This window comes from Mustela putorius, unplaced genomic scaffold (assembly GCF_011764305.1).
Source record: "Mustela putorius furo isolate JIRA1106 unplaced genomic scaffold, ASM1176430v1.1 tig00003859_pilon_pilon_pilon, whole genome shotgun sequence".
Classification (NCBI taxonomy): Eukaryota; Metazoa; Chordata; class Mammalia; order Carnivora; family Mustelidae; genus Mustela; species Mustela putorius.
The window spans coordinates 10,650,052-10,670,215 of NW_025422011.1; the positions used below are offsets into that span (position 1 = coordinate 10,650,052).

Consider the following 20,164-nt stretch of genomic DNA (forward strand, 5'->3'; position numbering starts at 1 on the left):
TTTTGAAAACAGCACTTGTTTATAATTTTCAGTGTAACTGTTAACGTAACAAAAGTTTGGAAGACTACTTTGGAAAAACAGCTTGTTGAAACTGAATAATGAAGTTAAGTATATTCTTAACAGCTGATATACTGGGGCTCTAATTGTTTTAGAAGCTCTTTGTTTCAGGCCTAAGTCATACCACACACTTTATACCACATGGGTCTTTTTTTTCTGGCGACTGCAGGCAGCAGATACCAACACAAGCCTTTCTGGGACTGGTTACTTAAATTACCACCCAATTTCAGTACAGTTAACTTGCCAACTGTAGCAAAGTTGTTAAAAGAGAGAAATAAGCTCTTCTAATTTTTACAATAATTAGTGAAAATTTCATACTGTTGATGGAGTAAAAAGGAGAGCTCTTGCCTACTTCATAAGTTTTCCCTTCCACTCTCTTTCAAAGTTTCACATTCCTTGTTCATTGTTTTCCTAATTCATATGAAGTTTAAATTCTTTCTCTCTTCCTGTAGAATTTCTTATAAGTTGTTCCAAGCAAATTACCAACCTACTTGAAGGTTTCACTAAACTTCTGTGTCCTAACATTTAAAATCCAATAGAAATTTTTATATTTTCTCACATTTTATTGCACAATACAAACGATTAAAATGCACTAAAAAACCCCCAACATTTTGTGTTTAAAGTAACAAAAATTTAAAATGTTTGGCATGAAATAGCATAATTTATTATACTGCAACTTAATATGAAGGTGAATAGTTTATTTTAGAAAATTTAGATATTTTACCTATAGTTTATTACTGAAACAAATTTTTTGGTCTCTCTCTCTTGCTCTTATTTTTGACTTTTTAATTCTTCCTCTTTAGAAGTTCACAGTGTCATAGAAGTGAAAAATAAGACTGACAAAAACCACTCTAAGACCTATGGCTTTATATACATAAAAAATTCAATAATGTTGCCATAACCCCTAATATAATGTGATCCTTACTATTATCTAGAATAAACTGTACATATTAAATTGTTCAAGTAACAGCAGTGTTTATAAAAAGCGAGGTCCCATTAATTAAATCGATGGGCTTCTCTTAGAAGATCATGTCTAATTAGTTCTAACAATTTTTCAATTTTACAATTTATCATACATTCTCAAATAGTCTATAATGCTCAAATGAGCCAAACATTTAATTTACATTGAGTTTAACTCCACTTTAGTTCAGCACCGGAGGTTAAAAAGGGATCTAACCAAATGTTCTCTTTCATTAGTTACAGTTTGTTATTTATTTCTACACCATTAAACCCAAACTGAAAATGAAGACAACTCGGGCCAAACTCATTCACCTTGAATAAATAAACAATTCACCCACTTCACGCTTACACAGCTATTTGTTTTCCTACAGTGTAAGTTCTGGTAACAGCTATACGATAAACTAAGCCAAAGACCAACTTCGTATCTTGGAGGACTAGGCCAGTCGGATAGGATTCTCCAGGTTTGCTTTAAAATTTTCAAGAAACCTGGTAGCCAATTCATCATCCACCACTCGGCTGTCACTTGACATGGTGACTGTTAGAAGCTGGTGCTGCTGCAGCCTGGGATTCCCCTCTTCGTCCTGCTCCAGCTTGAGCACAGGTCGGAATCTCCCAACAGCCAGAATGCAGGCCTGAGGAGGGTTGATCACCGCAGTAAATTCGTCGATGCCAAACATGCCCAAGTTGGAAATACTAGGGGAAAACAAAAGCTCTGAGAGCGGCATGTCCTCTATCAAAGAACCCTTTCCCAGAAGTGTATGTTTTGGCCCTACTGAAAAACTGTGACACTGAACCTTATAGCAAGTTATTCAAAGACCAAAAACAAAGATGCCAGGTACAATGGTATCAAAGAAACAACACACATATAAATAGTGTATCTAATATAAACATACATTCAACATGGACTGGAAGTCCTTGAGAGTGGATTAGGACAAGAAAAAGAAATAATAAAATTTAAGAAGAAAAGGAATAAAGAAATAAAAGTCATTATTCACAGATGAACAGACTGTATATAGGAAATTTAAGACTCTACAGATAAACTGATAGGATTTATAAGTGAATTTAGCTAAGTCACAAGATAAAAAGGTCAACATAAAAATCCAATTTTTATATATACAGATTGCTGTAGTTAGAAAATGAAATTATAAAACAAACACCATTATAGTAGTAGCAAAAACCAAGTATGAAGAATTACATCTAATGAAACAAATTTAAGACCTCTGTATAGAAACCTATAAAATGGAACTCAAAGAAACCAAAGAACTAAATAAACAATGGTTTATACTATGTACACTGCCTGGAAGACTCAATGCTGTAAAGACTGAATCCTCAAACTGATCAAAAGATTTAATGCAATCCCAATCAAAACTCTGGCAAAGTTTTTGATTTTGGCTCAGGTCATGATCTCAGGGTTGTGGGATCTGGAGCCCTATGTCAGTACCTCTGCGCAATGTCTGCCTGAGGTTCTCTCTCTCCCTCTGCCCTTCTCCCCACTCATGCTCCCTGCTCTCTCCATAAATAAATAAATAAAATCTTCACACACACACACACACACACACACACACACACACACACACACACCCAAAAAGCTCCAGCAAGGTTTCTGTGTGTCTGTATATGGAAAGTGGTAAGTTGATTCTGAAAATTCATTTGGAAAAAGAAAGAGACATAAAAGAGAGTCTTGAGGGTGAACTAAACTAGAAGATTTTCCTTACCAGATATTAAAAGTTATAGCTAGTGGTACTGAGCAAGAGATGGACAAATAGGTCAATTGAAAACAGAACACAGAACAAACCAAACATACACAGTCACTTTCTCAGTGTTATGGAGTAAGCTTTTCAATAAGTGATGCTAGGTCAACGTAAAATCCATATAGGGGAAAAAAAGAATCTTGACCTTTATCTTCCCACCACACACAAAATCCACTTTTAGATGGATGGTGATCTACATGTGAAAAGTTTTAAAGCTTCTAGAAAATAACACAGAAAAATAACTTCATGATTCTGGGACAGGCAATAACTCCACACATAAAACAAATAGTACCAGCTATTAAAAAAATACTAATAGAATTTCATTATGGTTCAGAACTTGGGTTCATTAAAAACACCATAAACAAAGTTCCAAAGGCAAGGGACAGAGTGGGAAAAGATATCTGAAGTAATATGTATGCTATAAAGGTCTGTGTATCTGAAAATAAGAATTCCTACATATAATTTTTAAAAATGGACACAAGACATCAACAGGTACTTTATCTGATAACTTTACCAGATATTCAAAAGGTTATTAAATGAAAACAGTATTAAACATCATTAACTTGCATTTCCCTGACCACAAAGAGTACCACTACACACCCCAACAACTGTTATAATTTAAAACCAACATTTATACTAAGTATTGGTGAGAATATGAAGCAATGAGAATTCTGATACACTGTTGCTAGAAGTATAAATTTGTATAACCATTATGGAAAACTGACATTATCCATTAACACTTTTAATTCAGGTATTTCACTTGCAAGTCTATACAACAAATATATTCTCCATAAGATGCTAATAATAAGAATGTTCACAGTGCCATTATTTGTAACAGCATCAAACTGTAAACAAAGACAAATGCCCAACAGTAATATGGCATACGTATACAATATACTATAAAATACCATATACTGCAATAATAAACAACTGTTTCATACTGCAACATGGTTAATCTTGCCGACATTAATACTGAGTAAAAGAAGCCAGACACTAAGGAATATATATTATTTATATAAATAAAAGGTAGCAAAAGAAATCTACGGTGATGATTTTCAGAAGAGTGGTTACCTTGGCAAGGGGGATACTTAGGAAGGGGGAAAGGGAAGCTTCTGGGATGCTGGTAATGGTCTATATCCTGCTTTGGTTGGTTACACAGGTTTCTCCAGTTCTTGAAACATTCATACTGTACTCAGTATATTGCACCGTGTATAAGTGACACTTCAAAATAAAAATAGAGCTGATGATAACTAAAGGCTCTATGTGTTAATATTTTCCTTCAAAGTAACTTAAATAAGAGATCATGAATAGAAAAAGTTGAGGTTTATAAATCTATTATATTTATAAATATATTTTTTTAAAGCTTCAGAACCTAGAAGTCATTCTGAGAATAACTGAATGGGTTAACTAGCTAATCCTAGTGGGTTCCTACGAGCCCTGACAGGTCGCTTCAATTAAATAAAGTGTTTCAAAAGTGACACAGACTCCTAGATACCTGTTTGATGCTACTGATAACTAAGAGTTTAAATATTACCTGAAAGATCCTCCTTGGTACTCTTCAGGTAACAGTTTTCCATCTCTTGCTTTCTTCGACAGGACCTGGGAAAGAAAAACACAAATACAGCATGACAACCAACACCACATTACAGCCTGTTGTCACTTAAAATATTTGTAGAGGGTATACACTCATCTCTCACGTGCCTTGATTTAACTTCACTTTCTCTAATACAATTAAAAAATGAACAAGTTAGAGAGCAGATAGTCGTAAGAAGCTAACGCTGTAAATTGATACTCTACAAAAACTGCTTTCCTTTAAAAATTCTTCCAGTACTAGAATTACTCTGTACCTCACTACCATGCAGAATGCTTCAGTGTTTTCTATAGAAACAGTGAAATTTATTGTGTCTATAGTGTTTTTTTCTTGTAAGACACGGTATTACATGAAGCCATTCTTGTCCACCTGATTGCTTTTACATAATTGTTCAATGGCAATAATCCCACAACCAATGTATTAGTTTTCATCTTTCTTTTTCACATATAATATAGCTACATAACTACAGACAGTTGTAAACATTCTAAAGATGCTACGTCTGCCACAATTCAGTCACGTCCCCAGTGTTTTAATTTGGTTCGCTGGTTTTTCAATTATTTCATATAAAATTTCAGAAGTGGAATTACAAAGTCCTAGTACATAAACATTTTCTTGGTTCTTAATTTTACAACTGAGGCATTTCCTGAATGAGCTAGTCCAATTTGCACTGCCACGAGAAATAGAAGAATGTGGTAATTTTTTTATCACTTTAGCAAAACTGATTTCTAAAACCGATAGAGGGAAAGACAGACACTCTGAGAGTGACCTTAAGTAGTTAAATTTTCCTTTACTTGCATTTGCAATTAATCACACTTACGTTAACTTTTATTTTTTAATGCTTCAAAAACAAAGGAACGGAGATTGAGTCATTACATATGAAAAATTAATAATGAACTAATTCATGAGTGGAAGAAAAAAATTAAACTATTGTCATTTTGGGAGATGAAATAAATCTGATGCTTAATTTTCTGTTCTATACAGCTAACATAAGTACAATTACAATCACCGTTGAAAACTGTTCAATTTTAAACCAGAGAGGACTTAATTTTTGAAAACCAAAAATATCCTTTAAAAAGTCATTCTAAATGACTTTTAAAAGTCATTTAGATCATTCTAAAAATGATCTCAATGTATCACTGTGACTTTCTTACAGTTGAGACAGATGTAGTTATCTGGATGCAGTTATTTATAAAACTACTTGGATCCAAAATGACAACTGAAAAGATGAATTTAGACTTGTGTGGTCCTTGGACTATCAGAAATAGGACAATCTACAAATGTGTTTTTTCTGCCTTAAGCAATGTGACTGCTCACATGATATAAACAGACATGTATCATATGAACTCTGAAAGGCATTTCTTTAAAGGCACATGATCTCAACAAACCTGCTGTTACCAGGCTAAAAGCAAATAACACAGACATTCTTTAAAAGATGGGATTGCAAGCCCACATTTAAAAAAAAAAAAAAAAAGAAAGAAAGAAAGAAAGAAAAGAAAAAACAAACAAACAAAACTCTGTAGATCCTAAACACATCAAGCAGGATATTCCTACCAATGAATTCTAAAAGCTTAGAATAAGAATAATTCTGAGGAGGATTACTGGTTTTGAAAATCGCTAATTCTCACTGGGATTTCCCAGCAATGCACACTTAAAATCAAAGCATATGCTATCCCAAGCCTCCAGCTGAAAGGATGTAATACAAGATGACCAGCAAATACACATTCTTTATTAATTCATTTAAAAAATTTACTGTGCAAACAGAGGAAAACTTGGCCTCTGTCTTTTAAGACTGTTATAATTAATGAAGAATTAAGAATAACATGGGTTCTAAGGCTTGTTATTGTATTACTTTTTATTTAGGGACTAGAAACTTGAACTCAGTTGAGACATGACTTTGGCACCACATAATGACATCCTTGAGGCTTGTTATGGTCAGGAAGTAAAAACTTAGTGCAAATATTCTTAACCTGGGTCCACGGATGGAGTTCCAGAGACCCACAAACTCCTTAAAAAATTAATCTTAGTAACATTTTTTATTGAAAATTTAAAAAATAAATTCACTGAGCATCTATGATCTTCCTTCCACGCACTCTTGCAGAATTGGTTATATGGCAAGAACAAGGCCCTCAAGGTCAGACAGAAGGGAGCAGAGAAGGACCAACAAATAAACAAGGTAACTTCAAAGACTGATCAACTGCATACAATAAAAAAACAGGGTAAGGCCAGGAAGCTACTTAAGCTATGGAAGCCACAGAAGACCTCAGAAAGTAGCACCTGAACTGAGAAACACCCAGATTTAAATAAATCCTCTCTTCTACTGCTTTTTAGATGGATCACCTTGGGCAAACTTGCTAAAGCTTTTACTAAAACTTCGTTTCCTCAACTTCAGATGGGGAAATTAAGGTTTCCACTATAACACGGGGCTAACAGAATTAAATAAAGTGTTTAGCCTAATGGTTGGTATATCCCAGGAACAAGAAAGAGTGGAGTGTTAAACACCAGCAGCAGGGTGGGAGAGAGAAGCAGAGAGAATGGGAAGCACAGAGTAGCCAGAGCGCAGGATTGCTGGGAATTAGAGGAAAGCCTCGAGGACCACCAGAGGCCCTGGAACATTCCAAAGGGTTAAGACTGCCCTTCTCATCGCTCAGAGGCTGCTCACGCTGCCTCCTTACCACCTCAACCTAGGTTCTTCCAGGATACAAGGAACAGACTATGCATTATCATATTAAAATTAATAAATTGGTCAAAATCAAAGAAATCATCTTGAAATGGTTAATTAAAAAATTTTTATGTATGAAATATGCAAATATTAAAAATAAGAAAAATATATAAATATTTAAGAAAATTCTAACTCTATAGTTAAATGTGATCTCATTTGAATTTCACAAAAACACTAAAATACATGAATTCTCATTGCTGTTGAAAACTTTTGATGAACAAAAGGCATATAACTATCTTATTAACCAATCTAATTACTTGACTTTTCAATCAGTCAAATTAATACCACCACCCAATTAAGAAAAAGTTACATTTTTATCTATAAAAACACACTGCAAATCTTTTCAAAGAGGAGTGAAGATCTAAAAATGTCTACTCCACTAAGGTCACCCTTAATTATATCTAACTTGAAAATTCAACAGTATGCTTTTAAAAGTAGATTAATTTGTGTTCATGTATTTTGAGCAAGTTCATCGATATGTGTATATACTGTCAGCTCTCCAAAGAAATCTTATCTTCTACTTTTAATTCCTCCTTATAACTTTTCATCTACTATATATACAACTGGTCTTTGGTAAATGAAAGAGAAAAGAATCACTTATCTAAATGAATCTGAAATTTTCAGTTCTAACACTATAAGAGCTGATACTTCTGTCAAAAAAGTACCTTTGGAAATTATAGTGTTTGTCAGAGGTGACCTACTGTCTGGTTCCTGCCGATTCAATGGAATATTTTGGGGGAAATCGACTCCTCCATATTGGGAGCTATAAAAACTGCTTTTAAAGAAACTTGGGAAAAACTCCGTACTTTTGCTTCTATAATATTAAGTAGTTTAGTGGTCTCAATTCTAGAGAGGAAATGAATGAAATCAAATTTGAAGAATAAAAAGCTGTGAACAGTGAGGTCTCTCCATTACCACCTTCATAGGAATATGGTTTCAGCTTTAACTTTAAAACCATTTAAAATATCCTTGTTAGAGTTGAATTCTAGACTTTGGGAAATAAAGCATTCACCTATAACTTGAATACAGTTGATCCTCATTTATCTGTATGTTTTTTTCTGAACTCTTGATGGTTAAATGTTCTTTTTTTTTTTTTTTTAAATATTTTATTTATGTATTTGACAGACAGAGATCACAAGTAGGCAGAGAGGCAGGCAGAGAGAGAGAAGGAAGCAGGCTTCCCGCCAAGCAGAGAGCCCGATGCGGGGCTCGATCCCAGGACCAACGAATCATGACCTGAGCTGAAGGCAGAGGCTTTAACCCACTGAGCTACCCAGGTGCCCCGATGGTTAAATGTTCTTAAAGTGGGTCATACCTAGGTTAAAACTTAAAAAACCTTCATATATGACTGATGATCATTTGGAAATACATCACAGTGTGACTAGATGATGCCACAACTTAACCAGAAAGTAAATACTAACATTCCAAAAGCATAATATTTCTTAAGACATACCTTTACAGAGTCAGCAATCTCCTGTATACCCTTAGCAGCAGCATCTTTTATGATTGGTGTAATTAAACCTTTATCTGTTGCCACAGCCACTGAAATATCAATAAAGGGCAACTGCTTTGGGCCCTCTCCATCCCAGCTTACATTAACATCTGGCATTTGCTAGGGAACAAACAGAAAAAACATGTCATTCTAAAGAAGCAGATTTATTTGTTTGTTTGTTTGTTTTAAAAAGCAGCTTTAGACCAAGGTGGTTACAGAGAAATAGCATTATTATGCATTTCTGAAAGTGAGCATAGGTAGACAGAAGCAAATAAATGAAGATTTGGTTTGAAACAATGGTTCGGATCTCTGTGTTAAACGGCTTCTATGTTTGGGAAGAATAGGCATACCATGTTTTTTGAAGCAAGGTTGAGGAAACGCTAATGTACGTGTTTTGATCTCTTACAATAAATAATGGTTAAAAAAAGGTCTCCCTTTGTTCAACCTGATTGCTAAAAAGCATTCGACGTTTGTTATACTTCCTGTCTCTTATGCTGACCGAGATAGCCTTGAGGAGAAGAGGGAGGGAACAGGGTAACAATTCAACCACATTATTTCCACTGGGAAGGTAGAAAGCCCAAGTTTCTAGTATAGCCCTGGAAGATCCATCCGGCCTTTAATAAATGACTTCCCTCTTGAAGAAAGACTTCTTAGGCTTCATGAACATAAGATAAATGTATGAGCATGCTTGTACTGAACATACACAAAACTACACAGAGGATGAAAAGAGCAGAAGAAATCAGTAAACTCCTGGAGACGGTATGTACTGTACAAATATTGTAGAAAAAATGATGGTGAAAAACAGAAAGCACAAACTAATTTCTCTTCTCAAAAATTCTTTGCTTTAGTAATAGCCTACCTAACTGTACACTGACCACTCCCTGGAGATGCATTCCCCACTGTACTCCAGCTTCTCATCATCCTGCTATGCTCGCTCTCACTGCATTTTTTTTTTTTTTTTTTTTTTTTGGGGAGAGCACACGCTCGAGTCCTGGGCGGGGGTGAAGGCAGAGGGAGAGACTCCTAAGTGGGCTCCACGCCCTGTATGTCGGGCTCAATCTCACATCATGAGGTCATGATTGGAGCCAAAATCAAGAGTCTTGATGCTCAGCCAACTGAGCCACCCAGGCCCTCCTCCACTGCACTGCTTTCAGCTGCTCTGTGCATGGAGTTCTCCATCTCTCAAGGTTCAGCTGGTTCATTCAAAGTACGCAAAGCTCATTTATGTCAAAATAATAAACAGTGAAGTCCCAAACCCCGAGAAGATTTTAAGTTCTTCATGGAGAGCACTAAAGTAAAAGAAGAAAAAAAAAACCCTCCCAAGTGAGGAATATCTGGCAAATAAATGTAATTTCAGAACTATGCAACAAAAACCTACGGGATCTGGCCTCAGTTGTGGTCAGAGGAACATTCATACTCTTAAAACCTCTTTTTCATATTCAAAATTATAATAATTACACATTCCCATTTCCTAACAAAGTATTTTCAACCAAAGTCTAAAATAATTCCGATCTAAAGCAGAAGGAAATAATGGAAGGAATACATAAGGTAACAATACAAATGAACTGAGAACACAAATGCGTAATAATAAGAGCAAGACAGAATTGAGAACAATGTGAGTGTTGAGGATTATTATATTAAAATATTGTATGAAGCAAATTTAAATGACTCTGGGCTAGCAAGTTTTTGGGAATCCAGATGAAATGAGTGATTTTTCTGGGAATATATGTTTCCAAAATTGATTCAAGAAAAAGCTGAAAATTAAACGCTCAATAATTATGGGGAAAAATGAGGCAGTTGTCAAAGCTCCCTCCTCAAAACAGAACTAGGCTTCAGATATTTTTACTGGTGGATTCTATGAAGCTTCAAGAAATAAAAACCGTTATAATACTGAAATATGCACAGAGAAAGGTGAGATGCCTAAATTATAACCATTACCGCTATTTCTGCTTCTGTACTTTCCCTTGCTAACCCATGAAAAGATGGAAAAATACCAGCAGACTTTCTATAGACACTCTGTAACCACACATCCCCCTCCCAGAATTGAACCTGACAGAATGGCTGCCCCCGGACCCCGCCCCCGGCTCTGGGCCAAGAGATAACAGCCATCTGACTCCCGAGAAACCCCCACCCGGAATTGGACGTAACATAATGACTGCTCCCGGACCCCCCCATCCGGCTCTGGGCCTAGAGATAACAACCATCTGGTGCCCGGCGTTTTGACAGGAAGACCCTGGTCAATCCTGAGGTGACACATACCCTAGTGGCGCCAACTCAGCAGTTTGAAGAACGACCCTTTGTTTGAAGAGCCCTTTGCCCTAACCAATAATCCGTTCCCAGGCTTTTCCCGCTCTGTAGCGCGCCAGTCATATTATAGAGTTCCTTTTTGATTTTCCCGCGGTATGTGGTGATTTGTTACAAGATACTATGATGTATGCTAAGTCCCCGCCTCCCCAAAAATAGTGTATAAAAAGTGTTGTGATCCTGAGCTCGGGACCTCTTAGCATCACCGGCAAGGAGTGCCGGGTTCGGGTTCGAACTCGTAATAAACGACCCTTGCTGTTTGGCTTTGACTCTGGACTCTGGTGGTTGTCTTTGGGGGGGTCTCAAAATTTGGGCACAACAAACGGAAAGGAGGAAGTACCCAAATTCACTTTAAGAAGACATTGATTTTAAAAAAGAAAAGCACAAAATATAAATTATAATTACTTACAGCTCCTGATACAAAATTATGAAATGAAATGTAATAACCACTAGAGATTCACATAGGGAGGACAAGAATGATTCATAATTAGAAAATCACTAATATAATTCAAAATATTATTTGCTCAAAAGACAAAAGCCATATGAACACTTAGATATGAAAGGCTAAGAAAATGCAGGACTTTAAAATTCTCTATTATTGCACTGTTCAAGAAATAATAAATTCCTTATAAATATATATATTAAATATAGCACCTAACACGCAGTGAACCAGAAAAATGGCCTAGTCATAGAGAGAAAGGACAGAAAATGGAGAAGAGCAAGAAAGCAAGAAGCCCAGGTTCCAGATCCAAGTCCAACTCTAGCCTCCTGCTCCTCTGCCACTTTCCCCACGTCAGCATGCGGGACTCCATCCCTCCCACTGCTTGGGCCAAAGTCCTGGTCCTTTCTCTCACACCCCACAGCCAACCCATCAGCAAATCTTTTTGGCTCTACCTCTGAAATGTATCCTAAATCCCGCCTTCACTCCAGCTTCACCACTAGCTGCTGTCTTAGCCCAAACCACTGTGGCCATCCATGGCCTCCCAGGGGAGCGCACTGCTGCCCCCTGGCCTCCCTGCAGGCTGTGTTCCACAAACCACCAGAATAGTCCCTCCTTTTTCTTTTCCGAGTTTAAGTAGGATGTCAATCCTTTCTCAAAACCCTCCAAAGGCTCCTCCCCTCTCCTTCATAATAAAATCCCTAGACCTTACCACGGCTGCCAAGGCTTTACCAGCTTCTGGCAGCACAACTCCTCCCTCTTTCTTCTGTTTAATCCCTTCAGCTACCTCCTCTCCTCCAGAAACAGTATCCCCTGCTGGCCACCAGGTCTGAAAGGCAGTGGCCCCTCCCCCCAGCCTCCGTGGGCAGTTCCCTCCGCCTGGCACACTCTTCTGATAGCTCTCTCTTCCAGGCCTTGACTCAGTTACCACTGTGACAGAGAGGCCTATCTTGCCTAACTGTGTGCACCATGACACCCTGACTTACTCTGCAGCAGGGTTGCTTTCTCCTCCTCCACTACACTTTCACTATCTGACAACTACTGGTCTCTCCCAACTATACTATAAGCTCCAGGAGAACAGAGAACATGTCCACTTTCGTTCACTACCGTTTCTCTAAATGCCTATAATGTACTCAGCACGCAACAGGGGATCAGTTAGTATTTGCTGAATAAACTATAATTAGTTATAGCCCCCTTGATTCTTAGTTTCGTGTATAAAACTGAGGGAGTGAGATTAAATGGTATATTTTTAGCAATGAAATTACTTAATTTTCGTGACTTAAAAATGACAGTTCTATTTATCATATAAAAATCCCAAGACATGAGACCATTGTATAAGCCAAAATGATTTAGGGTCTGCTACTTACTTTAAGGGTAATGGCTGCTGCCTTGATGATAAAATCATTCACTGATACTTTAATGTCATCTGAAAGAAAAACAAGCATATCAAAATTAGCATTCATAATGAAACTTTAACAATGGCCATTAGGATTTCCAACTTGTTCATTAACGAATTATAGTGAAAAATATTGTAGGTTTTTGTTTGCTTAGTCAGTTAAGAGCTCCCTCATTAGGGGTGCCTGTGTGGCTCAGTTGTTAAGTGTCTGCTTTCCACTCAGGTCATGATCTCAGGGTCCTGGGATCGAGCCCCACATTGGGATCCCTATTCAACGGGAAGCCTGCTTCTCCCTCTCCCACTCCCCCAGCTTGTGTTCTCTCTCCTGCTGTATTTCTGTCAAATAAATAAATAGAATCTTTAAAAAAAAGTCCCGATTAGAAAAACTTTTATGAGATTCTGCAGAAGTAATATTGACCATAAATGTAAAAGATTACTTCTGAATTACAAGTCTTTTAAACTACTCAGATATACTCGAGAACTTGACACATTATAACCAGTTAGAAAGAAAAGAACCACTTCTATGTCTCTAAAAACACAAATGGTCTCTACCGTGATTCAACTGTCTCTCACCCTTTCCAAATGTCTTCATTCTGCATATGTTTTATGATACACTGATTATAGTAGAACAGTGGTAACATTACAGTCATTTTAAAGATATCTGTACCTATCTATGTATCTACCTGAATCTAGAGAGAGATTTTTTACTAATGAAGTGTGTACCAAAAAAATTTAAGACCACCAAGCTGTTTTTTCACTTAACAAAACAGGATATATAGTAAAAGCCAAAGATGAAGCAATGCTGGCACAGATCCTAGTGCAATGAACAAGACGAGGTTTTCTGTCTAGTTGTATGGTGATTCCATCTGAATCAATTTCCTCCCAGTATACATAATTATTTCAAGATAAAGCTAAGCTACCCTCCCTTCCCACAGAGCTGATCATAACGAAAGCATCTGATATACACTTTTGCTTTTCCCAATGGGTAGGAAAGTGTTGAAAAATGTAAACTACACTTGATTTTCTATTGCAAAAGCTTCTAGAAAAAGAATTTTTAAGATCAAGATCTAGTCAATGGTATGTGGCAAGATACACAAATCCTGTTACTATAGTATCATGGAATTTTACATGAACAATAGCTCATTACAAAGGCATGCTGGGGATTTCAGAAAGACATTAGATGAATTACCATAAACCCAAATACTGCCAAACAGTCATGGTAACCACCACCTGCTCATCTAATTCATAGCTCTTTTAATTCAGATTTCCAGAGATATAAATATTTTTGTTTGCTTGTTTAAAACCCTTTTAGGAGTAGAAATATAAGTAGTTTCCCAGAGCTTACAGAATTTTAATGATAACATATAAAAGACATGGCCTGCATAAATTCAAATATGTGGACATATTTTATGACCTCATTATGCCTACCTCTTGTGTCTCCCTCACCCTCCCTCGTACTTTATCTATATCTATAGGTATCTACAGTGAAGACTTCCCAAACCACCCCACAGCTAATGATTCCCTATATACTGCTGGAGTCCCCATGCTCACCTAAATTCTCTGTCCTCATCATATCCAACATTTTGTACTTTGGAGCTGATCACTTTCTTCATTGTCGAACACTTTTTCTTACTGTCTTCTATGTCACGGTACCCTCCTGGGTTTTCTTTCTCTCTACCACTCACTCATTTTCTGTCCCTTCCTCTTAATGGTGGCATCTTCCCAAGCAAGAACCTTCTGTTCCAAGGTTTTGATACCATCCATATGCTGATGATTCCTCCAAATGCTACCTCTTATCCTGATGCATCAGAAGCTTGACTTATATGTTCAATTTCTCACATAACATTTCTAACAGGCATTGGAAATCAAAAGAGTACAAAGGAGATTTTTTTTCAAGATCTTTTACTGTCAACTCTTTATTATGGAAATTTCCAAATAGTAAGGAGACTGTTGGTGACACGATTGAGAAGAATAGGAAGTAGTTTCTAAGGGAATATTAAATATTTTCATTTGCAAATCATTACAAAATATTGTAAACATACTTATCTAATGTTACATAACTATATAAGAAAGAAGATTGGAGACAAATAACGTGGGCTCTTTGGAGACCCCCTAGAAACTTCCTAGCTGCAAGGACATACCAAACTTGAACCATGAAAAGATACTAAATTAATCCATCTCTCCATTGAAATAGTACTGTTTCCTGCCTCATGAAAGGAAGAAACCAGAAAAATTATTCCCTTAACGATCTCTATACCATGACTAAGCAAGTATGCTTAAAGCTTGTAAGGGGAGCTTTTAGGATAAACTTTTTAAATATTGTTAATTTTCTGTGAGGCAAGCTTTCCATTCATTTCCTTTAACTTTTAAAATCTCTCAGGCTGTCTTCATATGAATTCTTCAAAGTCTGTATTTAAATTGAAATAATCAGTCCTGTTGTTACTTAAGATGTAGAAAGCCACAAGAGAATGTTTTTCCCACCCTAATAGAGTAGGGGGGAAAAGCAGGAGAAGTTACAAAATCGAAACTTCTTTTGAGTCTGTTAGGGAGTTGAGGTTACAAGACCAACAAGTGACTGAAAATCAAGGGTGATGATTCCCCTCTGAAGAAGGATAAACACATGTCAGAGTGCGGGAGTATGGGACAAAGCATGGAACAATGCCCATGAACAGATGGGGATATCAGCAGAGATGGAAACTCTAAAAAACATTCAAATGGACAGTTAGGAGGAAAAAATACGCAATTAAAGATAAATCATTTTTCGTTAGGCTTCACTGACTAAACATAGCTGAGAAAAGAGTGACATTGAAATTAGGTCAATGAAAATTATTCAAACAGAAACACAAAGGAAAAAAAAGGATGAACAAAAAAAAGAACAGGGAATCTAAGAGCTTTGGACAATTCAAACAGTTGAACATTTATAATCAAGAGTTCCAAAAAGAAAACACATGGAGCAGAACATACTGTAAAAACTAATGGCTCGGAGTTTTCCGAAATTAATGAAAGAGAACACATCAAAAATCCAAGAAGCTGAGAGAAACCCAAACAGGATAAACGCAGTTAGTTTGTTTGTTTGTTTGTTTGTTTTTGAGAGAGAGCGAGCACGGGCAAGCAAGTGCACAAGCCAGGGGGGAAGGGCAGAGGGAGAAGAGAGAATTCCAAGCAGACTCCCTGCTCAGTATACAGCTGAACCTGGGGCTTGATCTCAAGACACTGAGATCATGACCTGAGCTGAAATCAAGAGTCAGATGCTCAACCTACTGAGCCACCCAGGTGTCCCTCATTTTTAAAATTCTTTAAAACACAGCTAATTTGCTAAAGAAAAAAAAAAATCAAACATATATGCTGGTGCTTACACCATAGGCAGAAATAAAACATGATAATAAGAATACGAAGGGCAGAAGGAGGAAAATGTAATGTCCTGTTGTAAAGTTCTTACATTATACATGAAGGGATGTGATAAAAATGTGAAGGTAAATCATGATGAGTTAAAGAATTATATTGTAAACCTTAAGGAAACCACCACAAGAGAAAGAGAGAAAGTAAGATAGAATTAAAGTGGAATCAAAATTAAAAAATAACCAATCTAAAAAAAGGCAAGAAAATAGGAAAAAATTGGAAGAGATGGGACAAATAAAGACAAAGAACAAATGGTACAAAGGACAATAGTACAAAGCGAAAGAAAGGATGAAATTATTAAATGAGAATGGTCTAAATATTTAATTAAAAGACAGTACAGGATTAGACAAAAAACAAAGAAAAATAATGTGTTATCTGCAAGGAGTCAATTTAAATATAAAGACACAGATAAGTTAGGAGTAAAAAGATGTAAGATTTTAAAAACATTAAGCAAAGAAAATTGGAGTAATTGTAGCAAAACCAGATAAGAAAGGCTTTGGGGTAAAAAAAGATTACCCCAGGAGTGGACAGGGATATTCCATGACAGATCTATTCATCAGGAACACACCAAAACCCTAACGGTGTGATGTGCCTCCAAACAGATCTCCAAATGATGTAAAAACTGACAGTGCTCACAGGGGAATTAGACAAATCCACTGGAGGTTTCAACACTCTTCTAAGAATTGATAGAACAGATAGGAAGTCAGTAAGGACATAAAAGACATGAATACCACTACCAGCCAACTTCACCTGACATTCAAAAAACACTCCTGAAAAGTAGAACACACTTTCTTTTCAGGGGCTCCTGGGTGACTCAGGAGGTTAGGCACTGACTCAATTTCAGCGCCGGTCATGATCTCAGGGTCATGAGTTCAAACTCCACGTTGGGCTTTGCACTCAGTGCACAGCCTGCTTCAGATTCTTTCTCTTTCTTGCTCTCTCTCCCTTTCCCTGTCTCCCTGCTTGTCCGTTCTCTCTCTCAAAATAAATAAAATCTTAAAAAAAAAAAAAAAAAAGGTAGAGGGGCGCCTAGATGGCTCAGTTGGTTAAGCATCTGCCTTTGGCTCAGGTCGTGATCCCAGGGTTCTGGGTTTGAGCCCCGAATAGGGCTCCCTGCTCCAGGGATCCCGCTTCTTGCTCTCCTTCTGCCCTTCTCCCTGACTCATGTTCTTTCCTGCTTTGCTCTGTTTTCTCTCTCTCAAATAAACAAATAAATAAATAATCTTAAAAATAAAAAGTAGAACACATTCTTTTCGACTACACATGAAACATTCATCAAGATAGACCATATTACGATTATAAAATCTCAAAAAATTTAAAAATATTTCAATCATAAATACAGTGTTCTCTAAGCAAAATGTAGCTAAGCAAGAAATCATAAAAGAAAGGCTGAAAAGTCCCCAAATATTTGGAAACTATACTTACACCTCTAAATGACTCATGGATCAAAAAAGATATCTCAAGGAAAAATGGCAAACATCTTGAACTGAATGAAAAGAAAAATAAAACACATCAAATTTTGTGGCATTCATCTAAAGTACTGCCAAGAGGGACCCTGAAAGCCTTATATGCTTATGTTAGGAATAAGGTTTATTATATTATATTGATCTCAGCTTTCCCCTTAAGAAACCAGAAAACAAAAGAGCAAATTAAACCGAAAGCAAACAGAAAAAAGTAATAAAGGTCAAGAGCAGAAATCAATGAGAAGAAAATTATAAAAATAGAGAAAGTTAATGAAATCAAATGCAGATTATTTGAAGAGATCAATAAAACTGAGCAATCTTCAGCCAGATTGATCAAGAAAGTAAGAAGACACAAATTACTAACATTGAAAACAAGGGCCTTACTTCAGATTATATAGACATTAGAAGTATAATAAGGTACTGTTATGAACAGCTTTATGCCAATACTGCAGACCCCCTTATTCATGGTTCTGCTTTCCACAGTTTCAGTCATCCATGGTCAACAGCAGCCCAGAAGCAGATGATCCTCCTGACTTACCACCAGATGGCCAGCAGTAGCCTACCGCTATGTCACAATGCCTACGACATTTACTTCATGTGATCTCATCACATGGGCACGTAATCTCACAGAATCATGAAAACAGTGAGTACAATACAGTATTTAGAGACGGAGAGACCACACTGACTTAACTTTTATTACAGCATTATCATTAAAATTGTTCTATTTTATTATTGTTGTTAATTTCTCACTGTGTCTAGCTTTTAAGTATGTAAACAGAGGAGGAACCAGAGTATATACAGGGTTTGTACCATCAGGGGTTGCAGGCCTCCACTGGGGGTCCTGGACTGTACTCCCTGCAGATGAGCGGGGACTACTGTAAATTTCATTACTTAGATAACATAAACAAATTCCTTAGATGACAAAAACTACTAAAGCTCATTCAAGAAGAAACAGATAACTTACACCTATTTTTAAAAATTCATATTTAAAAATCTCCCCACAAAAAAAATCACTGGCCTAGAGAGCTTCAATGGTGAATTCTACTGGGCAGTTAAAAAGGAAATAAACCAATGCTACCCAAACTCTTTCAGGAAATAAAAGAGAAGGGAACATTTCCCAATTCATTCTGCGAGACCTGGTAACAAATACAGGAAAAAAAAAATCTTTACGGGGTGCCTGGGTGGTCTGGTCATTAAGCATCTGCCTTCTGCTCTGGTCATGATCCCAGAGTCCTGGGATCAAGCCCCACATTAGGCTCCCTGCTCAGCAGGAAGCCAGCTTCTCCCTTTCCTACTCTCCCTGCTTGTGTTCCCTCTCTTGCTGTGTCTGTCAAATAAATTAAAAAAAAAAAAAAACTTAAAAAAAATTCTTTAAGAAAAGAAAACTACAGCTTTTCTCATGTACACAGATATAATGAATCTCAGCAAAATTTTATTTTTTTTAAAAGATTTTTATTTATTTATTTGACAGAGAGAAAGAGAGAAAGTGAGCACAGGCAGGGGGAGCAGGAGCAGGAGCAGCAGGCTCCCCACTGAGCCAGGAACCAACTAAGACACCTGGGTGCCCCAATTCTTAGCAAACGTTTAGAAAATGAGATCAAGAAATAGGTGAGAAAATTAATGATTTTGGGGAATACAAGGTTAATTCAACATCTGGAAATTAACCAATATAACTGACCAAAATAACAGAGTGAAAAAGGAAAAGATTATTTCAAAAGATGCACAAAGTGAAAAAATTCAACATTCACTTACGCTTAAAATTCTCAGCAAATTAGGAATATAAATTTCCTCAACCTAAAATAAGGAATCTACAAAAACCTATAACTGACATTAAAGAATGAATGTTTTTCCTAAGATCAAGAACAAGGCAAAAAGTCTGCTTTCACCGTTGACATTCATTAATGTACCAGAGGTCTTAGTCAGTACAATAAACCAAGAAAATGAAATAAAAGCCATACCGATTGGAAAGAAAGAAAGAAAAAATTTGTATGTCTCCCAGCAACCTTAGTTTTAACTGACTGCTGGGAGGTACACTGCAAATTTCATAACCAGGAAGTTCACTTGGAAGAAGAAATAAAAAATTAAAACTTGTATAAAGCACAGGAATATCTTAAGGTCTATGTAAAATCTAAAGCATTCTTCAATCAGTTGGGATTTTATACTTTCTAAAATGTTAATAATTACTGCTTTGTTCAGATATCATACTAAAAGCATGATTTACTCAGTACTATGGAACCAGTTTGTTTCTCATAGGAAAAGTGAGCCAATTCTTTTCTCTAGCACTAAAATACACCCAGATGATGATACTGAAATAAAAAGTTATACAATGTACCTTTATAAAGTAAAGGATTTCATGTGTATTGTATTAAGTAAATGTAACTTTACTAACCTCTGACCAGACTTTGTCTAGCTTTTAAAACAGCTCCAAGGTCACAGTCAGCAGTAGCGTATGAATGAGGTACAGTACTCTTAGATTCAGTTAACCTCTTGGCAATAACTCTTCGAATATTGCTAGCAGGGATTTCAGTGAATGTGCCCTGCAAAGAAATTGCAATCTGTTCATTAAACCATAAATATGGAAATGGAAAAAACA

General features: G+C 36.5%; 1 protein-coding gene across 2 annotated transcripts in view; it reads right to left on the bottom strand.

Moving 5' to 3' along the window:
- Positions 1-599: 599 nt before the first annotated feature.
- The window catches only part of PDHX (pyruvate dehydrogenase complex component X), a 69,592-nt gene continuing 50,027 nt past the window's right edge, over positions 600-20,164 (bottom strand). For both annotated transcript variants that reach the window (XM_004755975.3, XM_004755974.3), the window contains exons 7-11: positions 19,961-20,108; positions 12,681-12,739; positions 8,532-8,690; positions 4,303-4,367; positions 600-1,710 (exon numbers count right to left, since the gene is read on the bottom strand). In XM_004755975.3, the coding sequence (XP_004756032.1) occupies positions 1,452-1,710; positions 4,303-4,367; positions 8,532-8,690; positions 12,681-12,739; positions 19,961-20,108 (690 nt within the window). In that variant the 3' untranslated portion in view covers positions 600-1,451. The remainder of the gene's footprint in view (positions 1,711-4,302; positions 4,368-8,531; positions 8,691-12,680; positions 12,740-19,960; positions 20,109-20,164) is intronic.